This window comes from Sordaria macrospora, chromosome 3 (assembly GCF_033870435.1).
Source record: "Sordaria macrospora chromosome 3, complete sequence".
In the NCBI taxonomy this organism is placed as follows: Eukaryota; Fungi; Ascomycota; class Sordariomycetes; order Sordariales; family Sordariaceae; genus Sordaria; species Sordaria macrospora.
This window is the reverse complement of record NC_089373.1, coordinates 2,456,196-2,483,449: the sequence shown is the minus strand read 5'-3', so window position 1 is coordinate 2,483,449 and position 27,254 is coordinate 2,456,196. Positions and strand designations below refer to the sequence as shown.

The 27,254-nt window shown below is 52.2% G+C and overlaps 8 protein-coding genes and 1 non-coding gene across 9 annotated transcripts; 2 read left to right on the top strand and 7 right to left on the bottom strand.

Annotated features, from left to right (window-relative positions):
* SMAC4_00839 (uncharacterized protein) lies at window positions 1–2,703 on the bottom strand. Its single transcript, XM_003349899.2, has 2 exons — window positions 798–2,703; window positions 1–738 (listed from the first exon to the last, which is right to left on the bottom strand). The coding sequence occupies exons 1-2, from the start codon at window positions 2,093–2,095 to the stop codon at window positions 492–494; spliced, it is 1,545 nt and encodes a 514-aa protein (XP_003349947.1). The 5' UTR covers window positions 2,096–2,703; the 3' UTR covers window positions 1–491.
* A 7,164-nt stretch (window positions 2,704–9,867) lies between these two features.
* SMAC4_00838 (uncharacterized protein) lies at window positions 9,868–10,569 on the bottom strand (the record flags this gene model as incomplete). Its single annotated transcript, XM_003349898.1, has 1 exon — window positions 9,868–10,569. One exon carries the CDS (start codon window positions 10,567–10,569, stop codon window positions 9,868–9,870), a length of 702 nt encoding a protein of 233 aa, XP_003349946.1.
* Window positions 10,570–11,645: 1,076 nt separating this feature from the next.
* On the bottom strand, window positions 11,646–14,382 carry SMAC4_00837 (uncharacterized protein; the record flags this gene model as incomplete). Its single annotated transcript, XM_066089503.1, has 4 exons — window positions 11,646–12,273; window positions 12,344–12,874; window positions 12,947–13,441; window positions 13,582–14,382. 4 exons carry the CDS (start codon window positions 14,380–14,382, stop codon window positions 12,205–12,207), a joined length of 1,896 nt encoding a protein of 631 aa, XP_065946489.1. The 3' UTR covers window positions 11,646–12,204.
* A 416-nt stretch (window positions 14,383–14,798) lies between these two features.
* On the bottom strand, window positions 14,799–14,870 carry SMAC4_13489. The gene has a single exon. It is a non-coding gene; the product is annotated as a tRNA-Met (tRNA).
* A 164-nt stretch (window positions 14,871–15,034) lies between these two features.
* Window positions 15,035–18,498, bottom strand: SMAC4_00836 (uncharacterized protein). Its single transcript, XM_003349896.2, has 4 exons — window positions 16,398–18,498; window positions 16,095–16,345; window positions 15,433–16,043; window positions 15,035–15,374 (listed from the first exon to the last, which is right to left on the bottom strand). Exons 1-4 carry the CDS (start codon window positions 17,758–17,760, stop codon window positions 15,332–15,334), a joined length of 2,268 nt encoding a protein of 755 aa, XP_003349944.1. The 5' UTR covers window positions 17,761–18,498; the 3' UTR covers window positions 15,035–15,331.
* Window positions 18,499–19,780: 1,282 nt separating this feature from the next.
* On the bottom strand, window positions 19,781–20,014 carry SMAC4_00835 (uncharacterized protein; the record flags this gene model as incomplete). The annotated part of the gene is made up of 1 exon (XM_003349895.1): window positions 19,781–20,014. One exon carries the CDS (start codon window positions 20,012–20,014, stop codon window positions 19,781–19,783), a length of 234 nt encoding a protein of 77 aa, XP_003349943.1.
* A 955-nt stretch (window positions 20,015–20,969) lies between these two features.
* Window positions 20,970–22,082, top strand: SMAC4_00834 (uncharacterized protein; the record flags this gene model as incomplete). Its single annotated transcript, XM_003349894.1, has 1 exon — window positions 20,970–22,082. One exon carries the CDS (start codon window positions 20,970–20,972, stop codon window positions 22,080–22,082), a length of 1,113 nt encoding a protein of 370 aa, XP_003349942.1.
* A 1,633-nt stretch (window positions 22,083–23,715) lies between these two features.
* On the bottom strand, window positions 23,716–24,626 carry SMAC4_00833 (uncharacterized protein). Its single transcript, XM_066089502.1, has one exon. It carries the CDS (start codon window positions 24,495–24,497, stop codon window positions 23,754–23,756), a length of 744 nt encoding a protein of 247 aa, XP_065946488.1. The 5' UTR covers window positions 24,498–24,626; the 3' UTR covers window positions 23,716–23,753.
* A 613-nt stretch (window positions 24,627–25,239) lies between these two features.
* Window positions 25,240–26,928, top strand: SMAC4_00832 (uncharacterized protein). The gene is made up of 4 exons (XM_024655140.2): window positions 25,240–25,590; window positions 25,646–25,677; window positions 25,728–26,359; window positions 26,415–26,928. The coding sequence occupies exons 1-4, from the start codon at window positions 25,417–25,419 to the stop codon at window positions 26,918–26,920; spliced, it is 1,344 nt and encodes a 447-aa protein (XP_024511062.1). The 5' UTR covers window positions 25,240–25,416; the 3' UTR covers window positions 26,921–26,928.
* The last annotated feature ends 326 nt before the right edge of the window (window positions 26,929–27,254 follow it).

Below are 27,254 nucleotides of genomic sequence, written 5' to 3'. Positions count from 1 at the left end.
GTCGCAGCAGTTAACCAGCAACCGTGCTTTGTTGTGTGCCCATGCCACCTCTAAAAAATGTGGAATGAAAGTGAATGCCATGGTGATTCCTAATGTCATAACCATAATGTCGTAAGATAGAAAAGCAAGAAAGCCAGCCCATGGCAATACATCGCTAACGTCGTTTGACTCGAGCCAAGGGAAAAGAGCATAAACACCGCGCATATGCAGGCAATCTGGTGTTTACCAGATGCTTCTTAGACATCAAGACATAAAAACAAAAAGAAAATGAAACGCAATGCTTGATCCTCCCGCATTTTCATGATGAGTCGTAAAAAAAAAGTCAGATGTGATAACGCCAATGCCCAATATCGTAACGCGTAAGAAAATGGTGAACGTAAAACAATGAAGAAAGAAAGCCGATGTGAATCGCAAAGTTTATCGTGATACTGACAAAGGAGATGGAACCGGTGAAGACCACAAAAAGCAATTGATGAAGTGAAAGACTTCGTTTAGCAGGCGGTTGCTATGGGGTGTTGGGCATCAAGCCGCATCGGGGTAGGTTGATGAGACTGGGTTTGCGAGTGCCGCCGACCGAAGACATGCTGCATGATTGATCGTGGGCTGGCGTCAATGCTGGGAAGACTGACGGTTCTGTGGGTCAATGGCAAGGGGATGCGGTGGACCTTCTTGGAGGTTTGCCACTTCTCCTTGATACAGTCGTCGACAAGAGCCATGAGGCCAGAGGCCATGATAACACTAAGCAAATGCGATTAGAGCATGTTCATTCTTTGGTGGACTTTGTGAAGAATACTTACTCGGCAACATCGGTGACAGCATCAATGATGGTCTCATCAGCGATCCACATGAAGCATGGGGGAACCCATCCACCAGCACGCTCGTCGGCATCAACCTGAGCGGGTGATCGAGTCTCGGGGACAATGTGGGCGACCGGAGCGCTGGTGTTTCCGTCGCGGATGAGGTGGAATGAAACTTGACCCCCCATTTGCTTGTCGACAGAGCGCTTCCAGGCATAGTTGTGACCCCACCACTCAAACTCGTACCGCTTGTTGCTCTTACCGCCACGGCGGTGCACATCAACCCGGGCATAGTTGCTGAACTCAAGCTTGATGGTGTTGGTGGGAGTGGCCCGGTGCGCCTTGCCCTTGCCCTTGGAAGCGAGAGACGTGCGCGAAGAGTTGCTGTGGTGGCACAGCTCATCGTCACCGTAGCACGAGTCGCTGGTGTTGGGTCGGCTGGAGCAGATAGATGCAGCACCGGACGTTGTTGTGCGCCGAAGGACGGGCTTGGACTTGGTCGCAGCACTGAGCGTCTTGATGGCCGTTGACATGGAGCGCTTCAAGGTTGGGCGCTCGTGGTGGCTCTTGTTGACATCATCCTTGGAGGCAGCCCTGGACTTTGCCTTGGCCGACGCCGAAGACTCGGCGTACTTGCGCTTCGAGTTGCAGACCTCACGTCCGGAGTCACGGCAGTACCGGCGTAAAGAAAATTCCCGCTTAGCCAAGTCGTACATGCGCAGATGGAAGAGTTGATAGACGGTTCTTCTGCGGCCAGTGACGACAGTGTCGATGCGCAGGTTCATGTTCCCGTCCGACGTGTACTCATCGTGACGGATGGACAGACGGTTGAGCGAAGGGAAGAGCTTGGCGAAATCCTGAGGGGTGGTTGCCCGGACGTTGGGTTCCACGAGTTCACGGCGGTACGTGGGGAGCGGCGGGATGCTGGTGTCCTCGGCCTCCACGGGTGATTCGTCGTCAAGGTCCATGGCGTCGAGATCGTGGGTTGAGTCTGTTGTGGAGGCGTAGGTCTCTACTGATGAACGTGGGTAGAGCGAAGTGGCCGGGCTGACGTCGTCTTGGTAGACATATGGCTTGGGGTGTGAGTGGTGATAAGAAGGAGTATACTGGTCCTCATCCGCCCTTGTCGATGCTCCCACAGCCTTGTGGTCTGAGAAATAGTGGTCCTGGGTGGAATAGAGAGAAGTAGGGGCGGTAGAGTGGGTGAGGTGAGACTCGAACGAGTCATGGCTCTGCTGTTGAGAGTGGCCACTGGAGTTGCTCTGGCTCGAGCCTTGTCTTCTATGACTTGATGACATTGTTGTTAAGTTGTGGATATATGGGCTGGCTAAGTGATGTGAAGCAAGAAGTGAAGAGAGGAATGGACGTTCAACGTTGCGGACAGATTGTTTGAATGGAGGAGATGTGGGGAGGAGGGGTCAGAACAGAGGCGGTCGTGGGACGGGACGGGAGCGCTCCAAGACTTATATCGAAGGCAGCTTGTGAGAATGCAAAGATGGCTCTCGGGGACGTGGGGCCTAAGAAGGCAGGACGGGGCCAGGACGGGGCCAGGACGGGAGAACGGGTCGCCGGTAGGGTGGGCAGAGTGGTGGTGGGTTGGGCCGATTCTCTTCAGTCCACTTGTGAGAGTCGGACTTTGCTGTACAAGCAACTCTAGCGTGGTGGACTGGGCCAGGGGATACAGGGGATGTCAGTGGAAGACCTGTGGGAAAGCAGTGGGAGGCAGGGGCACCGGATGCCATTGGCGACTGCGAATGGCTCCAAGTGTCCATCTTTCAGAGTCTGCTGCATACGACGAGCCGGGGCTCCAACGTGCAGAAGAAAATGTATCTCTCGATACGTAGTCGGTGTTCTCGGTAACAAACTGCCGCTTGGCTCTCGTTGTTGCTCGCCCGCCCATCATCTCATCCTCCTGTTCTGGCACCAGGCCTGTTTGGGCATTAAACGCGGGGAGATGTGTTTTAAATGGGCAGACCTGTTGGCATCGTCTGTCTCGCCCACTCCTTCGTGGGAGAGTGCCGTTGTCAGAAGCTCTCTGAAACTGGCACTTGACTTGTCAGCTCAGACAGAGTAGCGTGGAGCGAATTGTATAAAGGGAGGCGCGGACGATATCGATATCGGAGACAGTGTTGAAGCTGCAGCAAGATCATGATGGTGATGGTGATGGCGATGAGGATGTAGACAAAATCCATCTGCCAGTCTCCCGACAACACTCCTATCAACGGTGACTGGGCAACCAAGGCACCCAGCGAGAACAAGCCCGGCTACGGCATCCATAAACTGCCCGTACACTCGTACAGCCGCAGAGCCGGTACACTTGTACCGTGTGATGACGCTGAGAGACTCACAAGTCGGTGCCAAGACACTCAACAACAGTGCCTGGATCGCCATGCCCAAGACAGGTGCACAACAGTCTGCAGCATCGAGGTCCATCTCTCTGATCGAAGGCTCTTCATTTCGACTGTCTCTCAACCGTCACAACGGGCTTCTTTTCCGCCGTTAGTCTCGAGGGGATCTGGGTTGTACGACGGCAAGGACGACGACGTTGAGCACACCACCATCTGGGCCTCGGACTTGTCGAAGAACCCTTCCCTATTTAGGGCAAAGGACCTGTCCGTAGTGTTCGGCAACTGGCGACAACAGCTGTGGGAAAAGCGCAACTGAGGGAAAGATAGAGCATATTCAGCACCGACCCAATCGGCGCAAAGACGTCGTCGTGGTGGGTGATGTTCTGGTCGGGCCTGGCAGGTCTGCTAAAAAACAGAAAAGACTCGGATCAGAGCAGTGTGAGTGGCCAGAAAATGGCCCGTCAGCCATTTACGAAACCACCATTGCTTTGATTGGCCTGTCTGCACTGCCTCCGTCGAATGGGACAAATGGGAAAATCCATCGAGAGAAATGTTGGATGGAGGACAGGAGAGGACGAGGTTGCACCTGCACTTCCACTTCTGCAGTGGTGGAGCGACTGCGCAAATGGTTGGTTGACATGCCAAGCAAGACCTGATAGTCCCTTGTTAGTGAATGAATGGAGAGAAAGGCGGGATGGCTAACAGGTATACAGTGACAGATCAACATGCGGCCTTGTCGTGCGTCAAATTCTTGCAGTAGAGCGTAGCGATGGCAGCAGCGAATCCACCGTGCGGTGTTCGGGCCAGTGTCAACAAGCCTCTGTCAGTTCGCGCCAAATTCGGTGCCAACATCCCACCTTTTCCCGCGCACATGCACCCTCTCGCTCGGCACGAGACACGCCACGGCCACGAGAGACTCGACTGTCTCAGCAAGAGACAAGGGGAAAAGGAAAAAGAAATTCCGTTGATGCCGCCCGGATGCGAGCGATGGCAGCTGCTCCCTATCAGCACTGCATCTGCTGTATCAGTTCCTTCCCAAGTTGGACGGGAGCTCAGAATAAGTTGAGATTGTTCCTGCCTGAGGTCGGGTGTTACTAATCTCTAGACACATCGTGCTTTCCCTATTCCCATTTGATGGGTTTCCCCGAAGGTACCTATTGGGAAAGAGCAAATGTCTCCCAAGTAGGTAGAGGTAGTTCAGGCTGTGCTTCTGTCGGTGGTCAGACAAAGCTCACTCCTTCTCTCGCTTCTCTTACTCTTCTTTCCAAAAGATGCCATACGAAACCTGTTGTTGTACAGGCTTGGGCTCACATCAGCTCCCATCAGCTGTCAACGAGCAATGTCAAAAAAAAAATGTGTCAGGAGTCTGCCAGACTTTTCGATCGATCGTTTCCCTCTTCGTTATGGATCACTTCGGCAGTGGATGCATCCATCGCGTTTCATCCCGCCCGGGTCATGGCAGCATGGACAGACTGCGGACTCCATAACGGCCGATGTCCACAATGTCCCGTATCGCTTGTTGATCTGCCATGATGTTGACCACGAGCCATTGCCGACGAGTACCACCATCCAGCACCTGACATTGAGCACTGCCAGTATAAGATTCAAGTTCGGCCCGGGGAATCTTCACGTCGACGTAATTCCGCAGTTGCTCTGCTTCAGGATGCTGGAACCGTCTTTCCCTCCACCGTTTGCAGATTCCGAAACCCGCAACCGTCAAGCCACCGAATGGCTCCCACTTGGACCGGCCGGCCTCTTTGCCTTGTTACCTTGTTTGATTATCCTGCCGAATGACGCCAACCCTCCCAACGTCTTGATACCGCCGATTTCTACATCGGCCATCGCGTTTCCACCACTTTGATTAACCAAGGCTATCATGCCAGCGGCGATGTGCTACCTTCCCACACTCATCGTGCCTTTCCCAAGAGTTCCCCGGTCCTCTATGGTCTATCGAACCTGGACTCTAGCATCTCGATGGTTGGCGTGCTAACAACTCCTAACAATAACTCTGCGCAGCACAACAAGACGGACTCACAAAATCCTATCGCGGCAAACACAGAGTCTTTCCGGCTGGTGATTAACAGGGGCTACCAACTGGCGCTATTCCCAGTCCGTTAAGGATGCTGGAAGATGCCAATCAGGGCGATGACTTGAGCGGCCGGAAGAATACAGAACGCCTAGCAGGCGCATGTAATCTGTACGTGGCAGCAATTCTCACAAGTCAGAACGGCCGCCGGAACTGAAGGAAGCCCAAGGACTAACCACACAAGAACCTGGTCGATGTCCGGATGCCCAACTACAACCACCTTGGCCACTCACTGAAGACATCTCAAGTGCCCAGGCGCCGTTTTGGAAGCAACACTTCCAGCCACACGGGCACAACTCCCATTTATGAGAAGTGAGGCGGTTCTTCAGGGAGGCTGGTGAAGACGTGAATGGACAGAGATGCTCACAAATCGTGGGGTATCTTCCCTTTCTGGAAGCAAGATGGTTGACTACCTACCGACAGCAACCACTTCAATCTTCTTGTCACTCATTCAGCATCAGATGCGTCAAGATTAATGTATTGAGTTGCCATGTTGTATTCTGCCCCTCATGGCTACAAATCCAGTTGGCCCTGTTATCGCGCCTTCAGCACCTACCATCCAGGCCCATCCAGAGAGCCACCAAAGGCCACACAGGCCGGGCACCTCCACCTTCAACTTCTCAGGAGACCGAACACCAAGAGCCACCATGACGCGCTTCTCACCTTCGCACCGATACCATTACAAAGGCCTCATACAGATCGGCCCAGCTCCATATAATTATTTCTTCTTGCAAAGCCCCCGATCGCCTGGAAATCCCGGCCCTGGTTGTTTCAGCAAGCTTAGCTTCCGGCTCAAATTCGGCTTGGTTCAGCCAACTCAATTCCCCTAGCCACAATGGCGATAGCTTCCATGGGCCGGCACTGGAGACCTACTGGACACCACCGTTTACGGCTTGGCGCAGGTCGACGATTCTCCGCACTTGGAACCGACTGTTCGCTCTGCAGGCTCCAGCGAGGGCCGTGGGGTCCGCCCGTATCAGACCATCACGGCGCTGACTGTGTGTCAACCTCTCATTCGCCGACAATATCGGGCCCCGACCAAGACCACCAACCCGGAAGCATGAGGTGGATTGGAGTTGGGGTTAGCAGCGACCACATGCCTTAGGCCCCAGCTGCCGGGACGTCAAAATGGTTCTCGACTTCACCTGTCCCCCAAAGACCTCTTACTTTGCACCCGATCGTGCAATTGCTGAGCCAGTGGCACGTTGCCGTGATCACCAGGTTGAACACGTCCCGGCGTACCAGACGATAACCGATATCGCTGGCGTCCTGCACGCCTTCAGGGGCTTCTTTGGAGTTCGAGAGAGTCTGGATGCAGATGTGCAACGCGTATCACCACGACACTCGAGTACAGCACATTGAGCAATTTGATGAGCCTAATAAATTGCCTTTGGTAAAAAGCAGGCAATTTTTCACGGCCAAGCCTGAGGTAATTGACATGGTACTCTCGCTCGCAAAATCCTTGGACGTTCCTACCCGTCACACACATCTTCGCCGGAATTTGCATACATGCACGGGCATCCCGTTATTGTATTCAATTTGATCTGGGGTAGGAACTGGCACATCTCTGCGGCTCTGGGATTGGACCATTTTCCCGTTAGCATCAATCGTCGCTGCAGCGACGTTCTCAGGTGATGCCGATACCACTGGTCTCTGAGGAGATACCCTGAGGAGATACCCTGAGGTCGCTTTTTGTTTCTCGCCTTTGTCTGGCCTCTCACGAACGTCGATCTTAGCACATGACTTTGGCTTAAGTCCTCGGCAGCAGTGTCACTCAAACGTTGAGACTTGAAATTCTCTTGAGATTTCCGATCCGCTGTCAAGCCATGCGTGATGATGACCCTTTGTTTCGGTGAACGGCGTACAATGCCTGTAACTAACCGTCACGGTCACCATAGACGGTGGAAGAGGTCCTCGGGCGTGCATCGTGGACGTCCAACGATAATCGCCCTCTCGTGTTCATGCAACTTCCATGGTGGTCCACTGTCCAATCAAATCGAGGCGGAATATCCCTTTTGGGCAACCCAGCAGAGAGGTACATACAGTATGTATCTCGCACTTCCTCGCCGAGGTCAAGCCTCTACTACAGCGAGATGGTTATTTGAGGCATGCTAGACGAATGTCTCCCGTCCAAAGGTAGGTCTGCAGAGGAGAAGGGGCGCATAAGGCTTCAAAGACCCCCAGAAGAATATCTCACAGTTTCAGCTCGATGCCCAAGTGGACGGCGAGGAAGAATTCCGGAGCCTTGTCATAGACTTGAGGAGGCAACACAAGGCGTCCTCGAAGGCTCAAGTGCGATTTCTTCAGGCATTGGCTTTTGGGTGAGGTATCAACAGTCACAACATCCCTGTCCTTTCCCAACGTTTTCCGTCATCAAAGCGGCCGAGTGGTTTTATCGAGGATGTGGCAGGATATAGGCAATATGCAGAACATCGAGGCAAGTCGCCTATTTGGACCGATTTCCTACCTTGGGTTACTCACCTGCCTGCCTAACGTTGGTTTATTGCACCCTTAAGAGCGGGGCTTCCCTGTCCTGACTTGGGGGGCCTACCAGAGAATGAGGATCAGATTACACCATTCTCTGAGCAAGGTTTTGCTCCGTGAGACTGCGCTGCTGTATTTATTGGGCTCTGTCATTTCTGACAGACGAATGGCCGTTGTCCGTATCCGGGTGTGTGTGTCAGTCGGAGGTTTCTATCACGGACTTCTGGAGTTTCATTCTTCCTGTTCTGATACCTTCTGAGGTCTTCGTTCTTGTCCACTTACAACTGCTCAACCGGCATTTGCAGTGTATCTCAAGCGGGATTTAAATAGAAGTCAAGTTGGCTTGATAGACTAAAAGACATGCGTTTGCACGTTATGTAGAGAACCGTTGCTATGCGCTATGAGTCTATACCGGACCTCAGAACTGGCTTACTACCTGCAGACAGACGGATGACTCTGTGTTCACTTGCGAGAAGGTGACATGACAGTTAAGGGAACTCCGATTAGGAGGCTGTACAAAATACGTCCTTCGAGGAAATAACACCATCTGAGTGTTAGTCAGACACGCGGAATATCCTCACTACCATTCCATATGATATGATAGTCGTCGAAACAAGAAGCAAGTCGCGAGCTCCCAAAGAACTGATCTACGTGGTCTGGACCTTTCAACACGGCAGAACAGCTATCTTCTCTCCCTCTCATTCGCATTTGCAACAAATGCCAAACTAACATCGGGATTTACGGACGAGTTACAGACACTCAAAGGCTGCTTGGTGACATCGGCCGGTGACTGACAATCTTCGTCTTCCATTCATTATTGACGATAAATTCCTTGCAGCAGGTGAAGATGTCAGGACGGTCCTACTGGCTCACATAACCGGATGTTCGGCTGGGAACGGTTGGATATCACTCCAGGATATCCGATATAACCCCGATTTGAGGATATGGATGAGACCAGCTTCTGAGAACTTCGAGATCATTCGTAATCATGATGACCATCATGATAACTTGCGCTCACATCCCCTTCGACTACTCGTCAAGTTTCGACATACGGGAGATGTCAAAAAACAGTTTGCATAAGCTACAGAAGTACAGACAGTTCCCTGGACTGACCCGTGTCAATGAACCGGAACGTCCGTCTCTCGTCGATGCGGTGCATGGCCACTGTTGTGATCCACAGCCCGCTGGAGAACTGTTGTCCCAAAACAGCCACACAAGCGATGGACGGTGGTCAAGCATCTATGGTACAGTATCACGACAAGTGGTCTCAGATGCCTGTGGTAGATCCCATTCGGTCTGGTCTGGTCTAGAGCTGAAACAGTAAAACGTGGCGAGAGGTTAAAAAAATCAGGAGGCGAAGTGGATGATGATGATCATTTATCTCACCTAACCCAGAGGGTTGACTGCAAAGGACACTCACTGCCCGGTCTTTCTGTCGTCGAGACGCATGCTGCTTTCTGGTGATGTGTAAGCGATGATGATGATACACTCAGCTCAGCTCGCCAAATGTAGAATTATGGGGATCGATCTTTTTCTGCAGTGGTCGCAGCTGCTGGGTTGTTGCTTTCAGTCTACGTACTGCATGACAAGTTTCCTGGCATCGCGCTGGTTCGAAATGCCTGGCCAATGTGAAAGGAAAGGGCAGGGCGGACGGACTGGGAGAGTTGAGTTGATGGGGAAGGAACGCAGTGACTTAAAAAGTTTGTCTGTGGATGACAGAAAAAAAAACAAGGTAAGTACTGCAAGCAGCAGCGGGAAGGTACGAGTCAAGGCAACACCAAGCCACAGAAGGAGCTAAAGACTCCGAGATTGTGCTCACGAGCATGAGGTAGGGACTCCATTGCAAGTTTGTTCATTCCTTCCCAGGTATCTTCTTCCGCGCCGGCCTTCTTCATTTCCTCCGCCGCTACTTGAAGCTTCCCTTCGCCCTATCACCTCATCACCCCTTCTTTTATTTCTTCCTTGAACCATATTCCCCCACTCATCACAAAACCCATCTCCTCCTCGCGTTCCATCGAGGCCTTCTCCCTCTTACTCATCTTCTTCTCTTGCAACGCCAGGACCATCTCCTCCGCCTTCCGTTCATGATTCTGGAATCGACGATACGGATCAATCTTTAAGATCGGCGAAGACGTTGACCCAAAGAATCAATTCACCTGCGCAAAGTGGTAGTTTTATGCCCGGCATTGCTTTCTGTTTCGCTGATATTCTGGTCACTAGCTGTGCCGCTCTTTCTGGAAGAAACGGTGGTTTGACCGTCTTCTGCAGGGGGAATAGTAACCTGGCGGTTCTGTGAAACTGTGGGAGAGTTTGGACGAGCTTTGGAAAGCATGCGGTGGGCTTCTTGCAGAAAAAGGTATTCGTTGAAGTGACCGTCGAGATCCGAGGCAAGGTCATAGACGGCTGTATAGTAGTCACCGTTCTTTTCCTTTTCCTCCTCCCACGATTTCTTCCACAACCATTCTGCGAATTCTGCGAATTCTGCGTACTCAGCCTCTTCTTCTGATTCCTCATACTCCACGGCCAATTCTGTGAACTGTTCTGCAAATTCAGCGAACACAGCCTCTTCTTCTTCTGATCCTTCAAATGCTATGCGCATTTCTTTGAGCCGTTCTGGGTTGGTTATGTATTGCGATATGCAGCCTCTGCAGACTACGGTCCGCTCCTGGGACTGGTACCCCGATTCGATGCAGTCCTTGTTCATTCTCAGGTCCTCGAGGAATGTCTTGACTTGGGATAGCTTTTGATGGACCGCGTGCAGTTCTTCTTCATGCGGCACGTCATGGCCTTCGGGATCGAGCACAGAGTCAACGAATTCCGCCAGCTCGTCAATCTGGTCTTGAATTCTTGCCATCTTGACATCCTTCATGGAGCGAACTATGGTCTCGCGGCGTGGATACTTCTGGGCGTTAAGGACTACGTGACCACCCAGTCGGGAATGCGATCCCGCAGATTGGAGAGGCGGAAAGGTTGAGCGGTTTCGGAATCTTGCTGGTCGTCGGGCTCTTGATCGCAGGACTGTTCGTTATCTTCAAGTACTTTTTTTGTGACTCGACTGTTCTCCGCGCTCTTCTTCTCTTGCTGGATGACAAAATCCGTTGCCCACTCAACTAGGTGCTTGAAATCTCCCTCCCATTCTGGTTGACAATACGGAGGGCCATTGAGGGCACGGTTGAAATTCATCAAGGCCTCTCTAGCTTTGGGACCTGAATTGAAATCCTCGGTCATCGTTGCTGCTCGTACCAATTCCGGCAAAACGCGAGTGTTCCGGGTTCTATTCCTGGGTGTTAAGCTGGGGGAGATCCTAGATGTGCTTGTCTATGAGAGTTCAAGACCCGGTAGAAGCAGGAAGCTGGGGAATCTTATCGCTTCTATACTGGCTGAGTGCACTTATTTTCGAATTGCCCCTTCGTTTGCGTTGACTGTCACAGCTCCCTAGTGACTCCGTTTTCGACACACGAAGTTGTTGGTGAACTGATTGTTTCAACGATGGTTGGGGCTGAACTACTGTGAAGCATCGTCTCAACCAATAGAACCATATCAGCATTGAAAAAGCCGGAGGGGAAAAAACAAACAGAAACAGCCAACAGCTTCGGACGCTCTCCCCACAAGCTGACCAATACTCATGTCAACCTTCCAGCTGATAACCATGGACTTGAAGTAGGGTTGAATTCAAGAACATCGACTGTTGTAGCGGGGACAAGTTGCGAGAACAAGAAGGGGGCCATTGAAGGCAGCTTTCAATAGTTACAAACCATCGCCGCCGGCGCGTTACTGGAAACTGAACCCATGGTCAAGGTCTTCGTCAGCAGTGCTTTGACTCTCTTGTGGAAGGAACTACCAAGTTTCATAGTTGGGCTTCACATCGTAACTACTCGAAGACAGCCATACTGGCGCGTCATGGAGATTTGTAAGAAAGGAGACAAAGTTGCCAAAATAGCTCATGAAACACTGGCAGTGAAGTCATTGCCCTAGTTATTCAGAAATTGCCTATGTACAACGGAATCTAGACTACATATATATATAGTCAAACACGCCGAAGGAGCGCTGCACTAACAGATCCCTCCCATCTCATAAAGGATGCTTCCAAAACCCAATCCAAAGAACCCCCTTTAGAAAACCAAGCTCAGATCTGCCTTTTGTACATCATTGTCGAGAGCAATACTACAAGTAGTATCGCGAAAAAAAGACAACTAGCACAAGCAGGGAAAGAGAGACAAGCGAGCGAGCCGAGCAACCCGGGAAGGGCTTCGATCTTGCATTGCAAACAAAACCAGAACCACGAACGGCACGGAAGCCCAGCAAAATTCGCAGGCAAGCCCCTTTCTCAAACAAGCAAGGGTTGTCGGAATTTTGGTTGGACCGGTGACTCGGAAGTATCTGTAAGAATCATCACCGCAAGGTTTCTTCTAGGGGGTCTTCTTGGATTGGAAGCAAGCAAGCCATCGAGTGGGTGAACTGAACTCAGTCCATGGGATTTGTGGTTTTTTTAGGAAATCAGGGTGGTTCCCTTTACCCGCCCGCTTTCCATCTTGGCGGTTCTTGCGCCGAATTGGATCTGTGTTTGGGGATGTCAGCAATTCTTCTTTCATCGCAATGATACCCTGGAGGAAACCAGCCAAACTTACAGCCCTCTTCTTCTCCTTCGCCACACCTTCCATTCCCAATTCCAGAGCAAGCAGCCTCAAAACTCTCTTGCCAGCTTCGACTTCCCTTCCTTCGTTCTCAAAGTCACACTTCTCCCATGCGGGAGTGTTCATGGCCCACCTCACGAGCCTCTCATCCAGAAAAGGAAACCTCACCTCCTTACTCCAGTGCGACATGGCCCGATCATCTCGGCCGAGGTTCCGCTTGCCGAGACGACCAACGTCCAGCAAGAGTTCATCGACGAGACCGGCGTACCCGGCCCGCTCGTAGGCGGATGGATGACGGGAGTAACCGCCAAAGAGCTCGTCAGCGCCCAAGCCGGACAGGAGGACGCGGGCGGGGGAGCTGTACTCCTCCTCCACGCAGCCGTCTAGGTGGGTACAAGCGCCTTGGGCGCGAGCAGCGAAGTAGAGAGCGTAGCCGATGGAGAGATCCATTTCGGTGTTGTGCGGGTAGATGAGGGAGATAACCTGTTGGCGGTGGGATAGGGTTTCGGTGTAGGGGACGTTTACCTGGTAGTAGGAAGAAATCATGTTAGATGGATGTGGTCATAACGATGGAACCTAAGACGGACGGCAACTTACAGCTACAAACCGGAATGCCCGTCCTCGACAGACTCTCTGCAGCTCGGCGAACGATTTCCTGCCGGTGATTCTGTCGGGACAGGCCTCGTAGAAGTCGATGTCAATGTTATCGCCATCGACCTCATCATTGCCGTTGTCGTTGCCGCTGTTCTTCTTCTTGTTCTTATTCTTGGCATGATCCTTGCGAAGCTGGGCCACAACCCGCGGGTTTTCAAACGCCACATTTAGCAGATCGATTCCTTGCTCCGGGTCCATGACCTCGTGGGCCAGTCTTGCAAGGACGGTGCAATCCAGGCCTCCGGAGAAGAGCACGGCGACGCGAGTATCGTGAGCCACCCTGTCTGCATTGGGAGGCCGCGGGATGTTGAGGACGCGCAGAGACAAGGAGTCGATAAGTTGTTGCTTCAGCGCCAACACCGAGGGGGAAGTCGCTGATAGTGGTGCGTAGCTTGAGGCGGGCGGGAGAGACTTGTTGAATCTGCCGATGCTGGAAACCTGTAGAAGAGAGAAGTAGTGAGTTTGAACAACACCCTTACCCATGTATAGCCATGCCATGCCGCGTGTGGATTCGGAAGAACCCGAAGTCCAAGACACAGGGAAAAGAAAAATCACAGATGGCAACGCAAGGTACTCACAAACTCGGCTGGGTCAACACCCTCGATCCAATCCCTCCGCACCGGATCCAACGCCGCGGGTGTTGCATCCTCGCCTGACAAAGGTAACAAGCCCAAATCAAGCACATAAATCCCATCAGCTTCCACCTCCTTCCACCCATTGGACCCATTGGTGTTGTCGCTACCACCGTTGAATCCCTCCGCAACACTCGACAACACCACCTCCCCAGTCCGCTCATCCCTCTTCGCCATAAGCGACCTCCTCCCCAACCGATCCCTGCCAAAGATGACTTTCCGGCCCGCCTCATACCAGTAAACAAAGGCAAACGGACCTTCAATGACTCGGAAGACATCCAGGATTTTCTTTTCCTTTTTCTCTTCCTCTTCCTCCTCCTCTGAAGCAGCAGCAGCAGCAACAGTCGCAGAAGCACTAGCTTCCGCCTCCCTCAACAGCCGCCAAATCTCCTCTCCGTCATTACCCTTGACAAGCTCACCATTGATGCGCCAAGCCTCGCCGTTCCAGCAGAGCACGGAGCCAGTCTTGTCTGTGTCTGCGTCTGGGTAGGATGTGGTGAGAGGTTGTTTGGCGACGTGATCGCCGCGGAGAGCGAGGACGGTGGATGTGAGCTTTAATGTCCAACAGCTATCCAACGACGACAATGAAGAGACGCTGTTGCTTGAAGAGGAACATGAGGTGGAGGTGACGCGCCTCTCGACTTGGCCGAAGTAGTCTGGGCCGCGGTTGCAGAGGCAGCGGGTTAGGTCTGGGGAGATGGTGTGGACGATGCCCGAGGGAGTGAGGACGGCGTGGATGCCGCACATTGTGGGCGGAGAAGATGGTGGAATGCGGACGGGTTGGAAGGGTGGGTGAGCGTTTGTGCAGTTGAGATTTGGCTCATGCACCATGTGAGGTTGAAGGGATGTGAATGGGATCCGTGCATTAGGCGTGAGGAATTGCTTAGTCAGCAGAAAATCAAAGTTGGGAGCCGCATCGGAAAGCGTCGACGATATGCATGCATATGTTAGGAAGGAATGACTCAAACTCGAGATTGCATACCGTACGTCACTCTAATGGGTAGTATGATGATTACAGGGACTGAAGCAGAAAGGATCATTCAGAAGAGAAAGCCAAAAAAAAGGACAAGGCAAAAGAAGACAGGAAATTTCGAGACGAGAACGACATCCCGGGAGACCTATGGCAACGAGAAAAAAAAGTTGAGAAAAAAAAAAGAAAAGTTTAGCTGCAACTCGTTTCGATCGAGTGACCTCCGGGTTATGAGCCCGGCGCGCTTCCGCTGCGCCATGCAGCTGTTAAAATGCTGTTGAATCTTTGTCCAAAAAGAAAGCTTAAGTACGGACTGTAGTGCATGAGTCAAGTGGAAATTTTCCCCTGGTGCTTTCTCGGGAGATGTTCGAGCCGAGCACGGAACGCAACGCACAATACTTAGCAGATAGGGAACAAAGGTATCACCAACCAGCCAATAGTAACAAACATGTTTAACAAATGGTGTCTAATCATGTATTGATAAGTGGTATCTCAGGCTGTATTAATTCGATGACCCCAAGCCTACGTGCCCATACTCCTATTCCTTCAACTTGAAGACTGAATCATCGAGACCTCCAAGGCGCCAACATGCCGAGCATGTGATTGACTACTGCGTTCGCGTCTAGTATTCGTCAAAGCAATGTTGTTCACCATATCCTGCTTCACGCTCCCTGCTTCTCTACTGTCCGGCTTTGTGCACCTCCGCCCGTTGAGGTGTTTGCCCATTTATGATGAAAGAGCGAGACAAGCGTCGACGGCCAAGCCAACTCTAAGATGCCGAGTTAGCGGAAGTTCTTGGAAAATGTGAACAGAACAGAAGTACTCACCTTCCCTCCTTCTGATAAACCACGTCGCTGATGATGTCACGATCGAGATCCGGAAACATACCTGCAAGTGTTTCGACTACATTGGCATGTTCCGCGCGGAACAGTCGTTGTGCCTCGGCTGCTTCCGCGCTAGCTTGCCTTGCGGCTGCCTCTTCTGCTGATAACCTCTGACGACGAGCTTCGTGCTCTGGTAGAGGAGTGTGTGCCGGGCTAGGAACGTCTTGGTCTGCTGACGAAGATGCCCCTTCGTCGGAGAAGATTCGGCCGATAGTGCTCAAAGGTTTCTGGATCGTGCGCAGCAGTCCTGCTATAGCCGCCTTTTCCTCATTCTCACCATATTCACTGCTTTCTCGTGCCTCATTGGAAGAGCTAGACCGGCGCGGTGTTGCAGGACCGCCAACATCAAGTGAGGCGCGGACTTGTGACGACTCTCCAGCACTTAGCGTTGGCACGGCAGTTGACTTCTCAGACTCCACTGGCGGTGGAGGTGACTCAGCCCTATGCTTTTCCGCAATGGCAGACACTGCCGCCTCTACGTTCTTCTCAAACTCCTCATCCGTAATGGTGAGTGTTGTTCGGTCCATGTTCTCAATGAACTGAATAGCTCCCATCTAGAAAAGGTTAGCAGGTTAAAACCGAACAAGGTCATGCCAGAAACTTACTAGGGAGGAGAGGTAGTAGCCGGCTTCCCCGCCAAGCTTGTCTTGGTTGCGGAATCTGAGGATGTATTGGACGTTAGACACCAAGTGCTCCGGATTGGCCTGGAGCACAACATAGATGAGCATCGGCATGAACGAGTCCGCCGACCCGTCGGATTTTGAGTGCTTAAGGAGACCAAATATGACCTTGCAGCAGTTCAAGACACATATTATCTTGTCTCGCGGTGCGCGGTACGACTTGATCTTCAGGAGCTCTGCGGTTTTGTCAGCGATAGCCCCCCATCGAGAAGCCGCAGTAGTTCTCACCTTGTTGTGCCAGCTTGAGAAACCGTTTCCCGCTTTCACTAACCGGAGGAATATCAAGATGTTCCTCTCTTACCCAGTGGTAAATGTTGATCTTCTGGGAAAGAACCTCGTCCCGTTCAACATCTTCCTGGTGCTGTCCACGCCGTCCTGGTCCCATCGGTCGTTCCCCACGCCGCCCTTTGTTTTTGGCGCCAGGAATGGGTTGTGGTGGGGGTATTGCGGGAGAGAAAGTTTGGGTATAAAGCCGATTCATGACAAGCTTCTCCATTCCTTCCCTCGCATTATCGAACTCGGCATCTGACACGCTCCTCCATAACTCACACTGTGCCATCTTGTTTGAAATGAATGCGAGGAAGTCGCTGATGATCTTGACCTGCTCATGGACCATCCATTGCCTCTTGCCGAATTCGAAAAGGAAAGACTTTAGGTATCTTGCAACGGGATCGGCCTTCTTGTTTCGGAGCTGTTCGACGAAGCGATGGAAATCGAATGGTAACGGTGGCTCTGGCTCTGGGTCGGGAGGAGGAGGGCGATGAAGCGAGGTCGTGGGAGACATTGGCAAATCAAGGCTCTGAACGCTATGGCGTTTTTGAGCCTGTGATGAACTGCTGCCGGAATGGAACGGGTCGTCTTTTGGAGGGACTGGGGGAGCCAGCTCTTCCCTGCCCTTTTCCTTCAGAGGCGTCGTCACAGGAGATGTGCTTGACAAGCTCAAGCCTTCGAGTTGTTGGACCATGGAGGGGGCAAGTGGTTCGAGGCTCGATTTGCGGGGCGGATATTGTGCGGGACTGGCCAGCAGAGGCGAGGCCATCTCTAACCTGGGGCTCATGACTTCCTCTGCGCCGGGGCCTCCACCTCCTTCGCTGAACTGTTCCATAATGCTCTGCAGTTCGGACCTGGACCCGCTCTCACGCTCGTCCTCACTTGCATATTTCTTGTCATCGTATGCGGCGTCCGACCTAGTGGGTGATACGTCGTCGGACCCGGAGCCACGTCTCGATCGCGGAGGAGCAGTGGACGGGCTTCGAGAAGGCGGTTGCGAGACCGCGGGTGTGGGTGGTGTGGGGTCGATGTACGTCCGAGATTCAATCGTAAGGTAATTCGTGGCAGTAGTTGTGGTTGGCGAGATGGTGGGCTTCAGGGTAGCAACCGAAGACATCAAGTCGGTCTCTTCTTCGGCGGGTTCTCCATGTTGGGCGCCTTTTTCATCCTCTGCGTCCATGACAGCATCTGTGGTCGGTTCAGGGGCGGTCGAAGGCGTCGATGACGCGACTACCTCTTGTTTCGAGTCGCTATTCGTAAGGGCATTTTCGGGGACGCCAAGCTGGCTCTCGGGGTCGAAGGGCTGGTGGTGAGGCGACATGCAAAAGACTGGAGCGAGGACGGTTTGTGGGCGTTGATACGAAGTGTTGAGTCGCAAGTGTTGATTGGGGAGCCGAACGTGGGCTTGGAGGGTTCGGGCAGAAAGACAGCAAGCAAGTGTGGGTTCAAGCTAGCTGAGCTTTGCCAGGATCCCTGCAGGCGGGCTTTCACTTGGGCGAGTCTTTCAAAGCTGGTTTCTGGTAGAGGTAGGTAGCTATCACAAGAGCTGTTTCAGTCGGCAGAATGACCACTCCGGAACGGCCGTACGTATGTGGATGAGTTTAGGGGCGATCGTCGGGGACTTGGCCGAGCGAAGAAAACAGAGTCTTTGTCGACGACAAGGGAGAGTGTCAGCGTCGGGTTGGCGGGTTGAACGAAGTGTTCTGTTGGATGAGAGGCAGGCCCCGAGAGAATGCGTGCATGTCACGAATTTGAGAGGTCAAGTTCTGGCGTACGGCAGGAAATGTTGCATATATCAAGGCATGCGGGCATGTCGATTCCTCTACGTAGGTTGCTGCGCCCATGCCACCATTTCCTGGCCGTCCTGTTACAAATAGCACAGGGGGCAGGCAATGCAGTAAAGTGCGGCCCCGCAGCGCTAGACTCGATATGCAATTAGCGTCATAGTGATTTCCGTAGCGCATTATTGTGGTCTGTGCGCAGAGCTCAAGTTCTCAACCGCCTCGGCTCGCCCAGCTTCACCACCTGGACCTCATGAACCACAACAATGCGGCCGGTGTTTCACGAAAGGGGACATTTATGAACAGCCTGATCAGCTGTTGACATTTGAATTGTGAGTATCACCCGCCATCATCCTCTAGTATTTTCAGTCACATCGAAACCGAGACCGGCACTGGGCTACTGAAGGAGCCCCGCCACGCCCGGTAGCGTCTCCGGAGCTGGATCTTGGCAGGGCTGAACGGCTGTCCGAGCCCCGGCTTGGTGTCGCACTCCAGACCCACTCACAATGGTTACGTACCGGTGCCGGCCCGGGCAATCGTCACGGAAGGCCGGTTTAAAGTGTAAATCTTCCGACTCCAACGGCTCAACGGCATTCATCGCTGACCTCAGCCCGAGGTAGTCCCGTTGAAATTACAGTTTCGATATCACTACCTCTTATCAACTCGTCAACGGGCGTATCATCAAGGCCCCAACAGAGATAGTGAGCCATATTAAGGCCTCAAGCCTAATGCGACCCATCCTTTAGCTTTTCTTGGGTCTTTGGCTGAGACTCGGACAACACATCGCCAAAAAGTCAAATGACTTTTATGCGAGTGATAACCCAACGAGCCAACCTAACCTAACCTGTCCAATCCACCCAACGCACTAACAGACCATTTATGCCGCTGTATCCACGCGGCGAGTTTGAGGAAAGACAAAAGGTATTGCCTTTGACATGATGTAAGTCGGAATACCTTTGCCATAGACTCGGAACGAGTGTCCAAAGAACTATTGTGCGCTTCTTTCTCATCATAACCGAATCACGCCCGTGAGCAAGACGGCTCGTAGCAAAGAACATCCGAGCAGGTCGCTTATTTCAGATTTCTTGGATCAAGAATTTCTAGTCAAGGGGAAGCCAAAGCAGAAAGCCAACCTCGGACGTAGCCATCTATCCATCCTCATCTTCTCTGTGTTCTGCTTCAAGGCAACAAACCACAAGAAACAACGTTGGCGACTCATCACATTGTGAAGGGACCATGTTGTGGCTATTTCCCTGACTGAGGATATCTCCAAATGCTATATACTGTTGAAGCCAACACTGAAAACGCTGTCAGGGGACATAGCGTTGCTTCAACAGCTGGCCTGCAAAGCACATGATACTTCTCAGCATGCCTGACGAGGGCCGAGGATCACAGCTGATGGGCAGTTCTGTCCCTATTATTTCCAAATTCCTTCTGACCACCTTACCCGTCATCCTCCACCACCCCTTCTTACTACTGAGGTGACCTCATCGTAGGCCCCAACGCTCTGATCGTCCTCTTAATAAATCCTTCCAGCGCCACAGTCTTCTGAAGCTCTACCTACTCGTCTGAGTCCGGTGATGGATTCCTGTGGAATAGCGTGTCGGCTCTGGCCTTCGCCTTTGACTCCTGCTCTGCCAGATCGCTCCTGACGAGCTCGCTTCGTGTTTCGATCGTTCTCTCTAAGCGGCTACAGTAGTCCCTCTCTTCCCTTAGGTCGTGCTGGGCGGCGCTTAACTGCCTCTCTAGCTCGTGCCGGCTTGGAGTGCCGCTGGGAAAGATGCGTCCAGGCATCTTGACTGGTTGTTTTGAGAAAAATGGCGTATTTTTTAAGTATCGTCTTTGGAAGGGTTACTTGAACGATTGGTTGTCAGCACAAAGGGGTGTGGGAAGAGGTAGGAGTATTTTGAAATGATCTTGAGTTCCCAGTGATGATGAAGAATGTCTGCGACGAATACGCTGAAGATGGAGACACAACAAGCGATTTGCTGTACAACATCACCCCCGACTCTATATACAAATTGTGTACGAGCTACGCATTCTCCAGTATGCACAGAGGAGCCTTGTCCATCACATATAGATCATCACTCAGTTTGTTTCGTCTTGATCGTTCTATTGCTATCTCACAGTTTTGTTATCGCCAAAGGCTAGTGGATCACAACTGTTGATGGATGACGATGTGCCCAAAGCCGTTGAGTCTCGAGCAAGGACATAATTCACCGGCAGGAGCATCACTTAGGATTATTGGTAGTTCCATTGCGTTGTAGACTGACGATGAAAGATGGAACAGGGCACTCGAGTCGAAGAGATACACCGGCTTTTCGTCCTCACACCAGGCTACCGTTTGGTCTTGGTTAATCTTGAAGCAACGGAAACCTGGTAATCACCGGCTTCTGGTGAGGTAATTCAGGTCAGAGTAGCAAGTTGTGTGCTTCGAACACGATGGCAATTCACCATCACCTAGGCTCTAGTGACAATCCCAAACGACGAATTCACCGGAACACGCATGCGTAAACATGGACATCGTGATGAGAGCACTGTCATTTATTGTAAACGCGTAGAGAGGAGGGATATACGAGATAACATATTTATATAGCACGCCTTTTCTTGAGCAGCCTCTCACTTTTTTCTTTCGTAGCCCGGCCGCCCAGAAACACAAATTACCCAGCACAAATATCAAAAATCGACGACCTTTTACCATTGCCCCTCGACCATCATATCATTGCATCCTGAAAAAAAGAGTAGCAGCATGGATGATTCAAGTATCGAGAGATCTCTAGAAGATCCCAATGTTCTGGAAGCCCAGAAAGAAGTCGAGCGTCTCTTGAACCAGAACAACCCTTCGCCTGGCCAGCCACCATGGGAAGAAAACCTCAAGGAATTAGTTGAGTGGGCCACAGAGTACGTTGTTCAGGAGCATCAGTCTCAGCAACGCAGAAACACCAAGGCACGTGGCGAGCCTAATGAAGGAGGAGATGGAAGAAAGTACAAGGGCAAGATCGGGTCGTTCTTGGGAAGGCTTTTGCCCTCGAACATGGAGAGCAGATCGCAACCTGGAGCGTCAACATCGCAACATGACTCCCGAGAAGGACGCAAAGTCCAACCGGAGCAAGATCCTGAGTCCAAAGCACCTGAACAATTGGCCTTCAAAATGTTTCAACCCGTACATCTTCAAGAATTCTGGAGCCGCAACCTCAAATGGGTGACCGACTACTTCATCAACGCGCAAAAGCACCCACGCCTCGAGACCATTGTTCGCTCCATGATGCAGGTACATATGGCATCACAACAGAGCTTCTTTTCGACGGTCACGGGGCATGTCAACTCAGAGAGTGATACTGTGGAGGTTACAAGCCCGGACCAAACTGATGGGGAAGAAGAAAGTAAAGGCGAAGCAGCAGGGGGAGCAGCAGCGGAAGAGAAAGCAGAGGTAAAGACAGAGGAGAAGGTGAAGGAGAATATAGCAGATGAGGAGGAGGCAGAGCAAAAAGCAGAAGAGGAAGGATCATCAGAAGCCGGAGACGAACTCTCCGACGCCGACAAAAAGTCCTTATTCCAAGACCTCCAGGATGTTGTTAAACAACACCTCCTCAAGGGTTTCCTTGACGTCTACTGGACCATGCTCAACGAGTACGCTCTCATCCAAGACGCCAACCACATGCTCTTCATGGAACGTCTCCGAACCTCATCAACTGCCCCGTCAGAGCATCAACGCCACCACCCAGCTCAACCAACTGACCTCTCACTTGTTTTCCCTCAAGTCCACCACCAGAGCGTCGCCCCAGGGGCAACCCCATCTTCGTCGATGTCCGAACCTCACCAAGCCCAGGAAGATGCTGAAGCCGAGGAGGAGGAGGAGTAGATCAACAATCGGGCAGCTGGGCTTCGCGAGATATATCTCTTATTGACCGAGGACGGTGCCAAACAACTTGCTGAGTGTGAGAAGGAGCTATACAAACGGGCAGATTTCCTTAACGGGTACGACGACAAGATGCGCGGCCGCACTCACCTCTTGATCTTTAAGTAGTTTGACCTGATGGGGCTCGATGAGAGAAATAAGCTCGAGGGGCTCAAACTCAAGGCCCAGGAGATGGTGCTTGAGTTGAAGGAGAAGGAGATGGTTGAGAGGGAGAAAGTTTTGAGGGAACGTGAGAAGAAGGTGGGTTTGTAATGGGAAGGTGGTATAAGGGATATGCAGGGGAATGAAGGAAAGTGGGATTTGCGTAATTGATGCTGAGCGACGGGAGACGAAGGGAAGCTGGATGAAGTGGAAGCGGGAATCTAGAGGTGGTAACAAGTGATAGTAGGAAGCAGGACTTAATTTGAGCTGAAACGATGCTGCTGGACTAAGACTTGTGGCTAGAAAGGAACGATGGAAAGGGAAGAGCTAGGAAGTGGAATAGATTACACGAAGCATTGGTGCGCAGGGAACTTATTCCGACATCTGACGACATCCACCGTACCTTCTTCCGTCTGGGACATGCAGCTTCTGCTTGGATGCTTGGGCGCTGCAGTCTTGTCTGGCTGTCGTCGTATCGGCTGCATTCGCTGAGAAGCGCGCATTGCATGTTTCCACAGATTCGGCCCATTCCCAAGATAACCTTGGATGACTCTAGAATGATATCTCTGTACTTGTAACGCTGGAATTGTTGGAGTGATAACATTGAAACCTTTTCGTGATAGTTTTGGAATTCAGTGGATGATGCTTTCCACATCTAGAAAATTCGCCTCGAGGAAGATAGCGAGGATGCTCCTGCCGTATCAAACAGATTTTATAGGTCATATTAGACTAAGTCTTCCATTTTCTCGGGGAGGAACCAAGCCGGATGATCTTGCTTACTGTCCTACCTACCGAGACAGCAAGTGGGTAGGATTGTTGTTCAATGATATACTTGGCGGTGGCTAGATGCCCGGCAACATGCAAATTACTTCACATCACTAATTAACGAGGTAAGAAGACTTCACTCACGGGCATATAAGAAAACACGACAATGGGCGTAACGTCCGCTCGTCAGGTCTGTATTGTGTGTCAGCTAGGAGGGAACACGCAACTCCGAGTCTGTATATAATCTTACAACAATCTCAAGCTCCTTTGTTTCGATGACATCGGTACAGGGCAAGTCATCGTCCTCTTTAACGATGTCCGTCTCTATGGAACGTATCAACATCATCCCTTGGTGCAGTGGTGAAGGGATTCGCAAAGGCAATCGTCGTCGTGCTTCAAATGGGCCGTACGTCCAAAGCTTCCCTAGACTTGCGTGGTGCCGACGCAGATCGCTGTTGGGAATAGCCACTGACCGAATTGTGATCTGTTTCTCGACACAATTTCCAGGGATCATATATCCTCCGTCCATCCTCTTTCGAGCGGCAAGCCCTCCTGTGGCATATGGGGCCCCGGGTACGTCCACGAAGCTGAGTTGGCGCCGATGCGTGACGAATAATGACAGAAAACTCCATAAACGCCAAGCATATTGTCCCCATTCCAAGCCAGTTTCGAGCAGGTAGAGAGGTGTTCTCCATGCGATCAGTCAAATCACCTCCTCCCCGTCAACCCAGGCGCCGCATTAAACCTCTCCTCGCGCTCCGTCATAAACATGATCTGCACCCAGTACTCCTTGCTATCCGGGTCCCAAAACTCAAACTGCCTGTCCTCGCGCTTGTCTAGCTCACGCGCCGGGATCTTGAACCCGCACGTCTCGTACGGCTCCGCCGCGACAAGGAGGTACTGATAATTCCTATCTGGCTCCTCCACCCGTTGGCTGAACGCGCTCATGACCTGCCATTTCGGGGTAACACCGGTCGCAATGTCCGGGTACTGCAGCTGGAACAGCAACCCTTGCTGGCGCGTGATGGGGTCGCGTACTTTGGTGATCTTGTATCCGGGACGGCCGATCTTGACCACGTTCTTGCGCACGCCTCCCGCGCCCAGGCCGAGCGCAGCGAAACCGGCGCCGACGACACCGACGGGGAGACCCGTTTGGGGGTCGACCTCGCCTTTGCCTTCTTTTTGTTCGCGGGCGGCGCGACGGGCGAGGTTCGTTTGATGCTTCTTGCCTTGGGTGTGGGCGAGGTAGGAGCCGTCGTTTTGATGGACTGTCAGGCACAGGCGGCATTCGAAGGAGCCGAGATGGTTGCGGAAGATGTACGGGTCTTTGTCGAGATCGATGGTCTCGAGGGCGAGCTTGCGCAGGCGCTCGCGGCGGTCGGCGTTGGTGGCGGAGTGGGAGGCTACGCCGCCGCCGCCGAATTTGGAGCCCGCGCGGTTCTGGTAGTCCATATTGTTCTCGTTGTTGTGTCTCTTTTTCTCTGGTTAGATTTGTATGGGATTTGAAGGGTGTGATGGGCGTGTGTTGGGGCAGAAATATGGTCGAGACAACCTGAAGTCGATGAAGGTTGATGTGGGTTTCGATGGATGATATCAGTTGTAATTATTGATGAGACAGCGGGACCCCCAAGACGCGCTGTGGAAAAGTTGAGAAAGGTGTTTGGGGAGGCGAAACGAGCCTTCTGATTGGTCAGCTTATTGGCAGCTGTCAACCTTCTAAAGTGTTATGATGATGCGGAAGGTTCATGTTGACACTAACACAAACTGATGAAGTCCAAACGCTTTGTATACGACATTCTCGAAGTATTGTGATCCAGTCTTGGTGTGGCTGACTGTAGCTCTTTGTCTGTTGACAAGGTATGATCCAGTTGTTGATATCTCTAGAGGGCGAATACAGCGTGCCTCGCTTCAACATAGTGCATACGGTCATGGCGCTCTCGTTCCCATCACACCACAAGATGGGTATTCCAAACAGAACAGCGTACCTAACCAACCGACGGCCTCAGTGTCTACTTTCGATGACGAAGTTGGGTTCTTACCTCAATTAGGTATCATTTTCCGGGACAATAATAATCCTGCGGCATCGGTGGAGTTGGTATTATCGTGGCCCGATGCCGCTTGTTCCCCTAGACGCCTGCCGTTCCAATACCGGAATGGCGCTGGAAGGTGAACTGTAAACCTCGGGATCCGGTGGCTGGACCGCCGGAATTGCGGGGAAGGAACGGGAATAGCTTCCGTTATTCTCCACCGATCGCCGCGGAGCCCATATGGTATAAAGCAGATGTCGTTCTGTCTTGGCTTGAAGCTTCTATGGGCCTGGTCTGTTCATGACTACTTATTTCTTCCTTTGTTGTGGTAGACTCTGTACGATATGATGAACAGCAGTTTCCTTGGGCCATTCAAGGCCGCCCGTGCTACGGCCCTAAGTCGTTCTCTAACAGCGACACCTCGTCGTTGCTTCGCCAGCTCCTCAGTCCGTTCCGCCGATGGAACGCTCCCTCTTGAAGGTTATCGTGTGCTGGACATGACTAGAGTGCTGGCTGGGGTAAGAAGGCAACTCCCCCTTACGCCAGGATGAGCTAACAAGATCCATCATACAGCCTTATTGTACACAAATTCTAGGAGATCTTGGGTGAGTCCGTCGGCCCCTAACCGTGAGAACCCCAGCTGAGAACCTTTGAGCGCAGAAGTAATCAAGGTCGAGCATCCCGTGAGAGGTGACGATACTCGAGCATGGGGGCCACCGTATGCCAGCTACAAGTCCGGCTCGTCCATGGAGGGACCAGGTGAATCGGCGTACTTCCTGGGAGTCAACCGAAACAAGAAGTCGCTTGCCCTTTCATTCCAAAACCCAGCCGGCGTGGAGATTCTGCAAAAGCTGGCGGCCAAGTGTGACATCCTCGTGGAAAACTACGTCCCCGGATCGCTCAAGAAGTACGGCTTGGACTATGAAACCCTTCGCCAGATCAACCCGGCACTCATTTACGCATCCATTACCGGTTACGGACAGACCGGGCCGTACTCGAGCCGGGCTGGCTACGATGTTATGGTGGAAGCCGAGTTTGGCCTCATGCACATTACCGGCAGTAGGGATGGCCCACCGGTCAAGGTTGGCGTGGCCGTGACGGATCTCACCACCGGGTTGTATACGAGCAACAGTATCATGGCCGCCTTGCTTGCCCGTGCCAAAACCGGCAGAGGGCAATGGATCGATGCGTGCTTGAGCGACTGCCAGACGGCCACCCTGGCAAATATCGCAAGCAGCTGCTTGGTCAGCGGAAAGAAGGACTCCGGCCGTTGGGGAACCGCCCATCGTAAGTGCCCCATTTTCAACCCTTCTCCTGAGCAACGGACCACTAACAACAGTAGCTTCGATTGTTCCATACAAGGCGTTCGAGACCAAGGACGGCGATATTCTCTTTGGTGGAGGGAACGACCGATTGTTCGGAATCTTATGCGACGGCCTGGGTCGTTCGGAGTGGAAGGATGACCCAAGATACAAGATCAACGCGCAGCGGGTAGCGAACCGAGTCGAGCTTGAGGAGGAGATCGAGAATATCACAAGAACCAAGACCACGCAAGAATGGCTGGACATCTTTGAGGGTAAAGGCCTGCCCTACGCCGCGATCAACGATGTTCTCACCACTCTTACGCATGAGCACACCCTTGCTCGCAACATGGTGGTTGAGGTAGAGCATGAAGAATGCGGGCCCATCAAGATGGTGAACTCGCCTGTCAAGTACTCGGAGACGAGTCCCACGATTAGAAGCCCGCCGCCTACGCTAGGACAACATACCGATGAGGTCTTGAGAGAACATGTAGGCTTGAGCGATGAGCAAATAGCCCAACTGAAGGAGAAGGGAGTGGTTAGGTGAGATTATTATCGTGGTGATTTAGATGGGGCGGTTGATAGTTGCCGAGTTGTTGTTACTTGTTAGCGCAAACAAAGGAAGCATGTCCCTACACTACAAGATCGTTCGATTTTGCGTCAAACGCATGGAAGGGTTAGGGTAATACGTGCATCTCACGTGGTCAATGCGGTCGCTACAGCGAGCTACAACTGCCCTTCCGGCCTCCCCCGGGCCATGTTCAAGCTCAGGTTCTATGGTAGACATCCCATTTTGGGGAAGCCGCGACACCATTCACTTCCTTCCAACTCCCGCCTTTTGGGTTCTCCCACTTAATTTCCTCTTATGTACAGCCACGAAA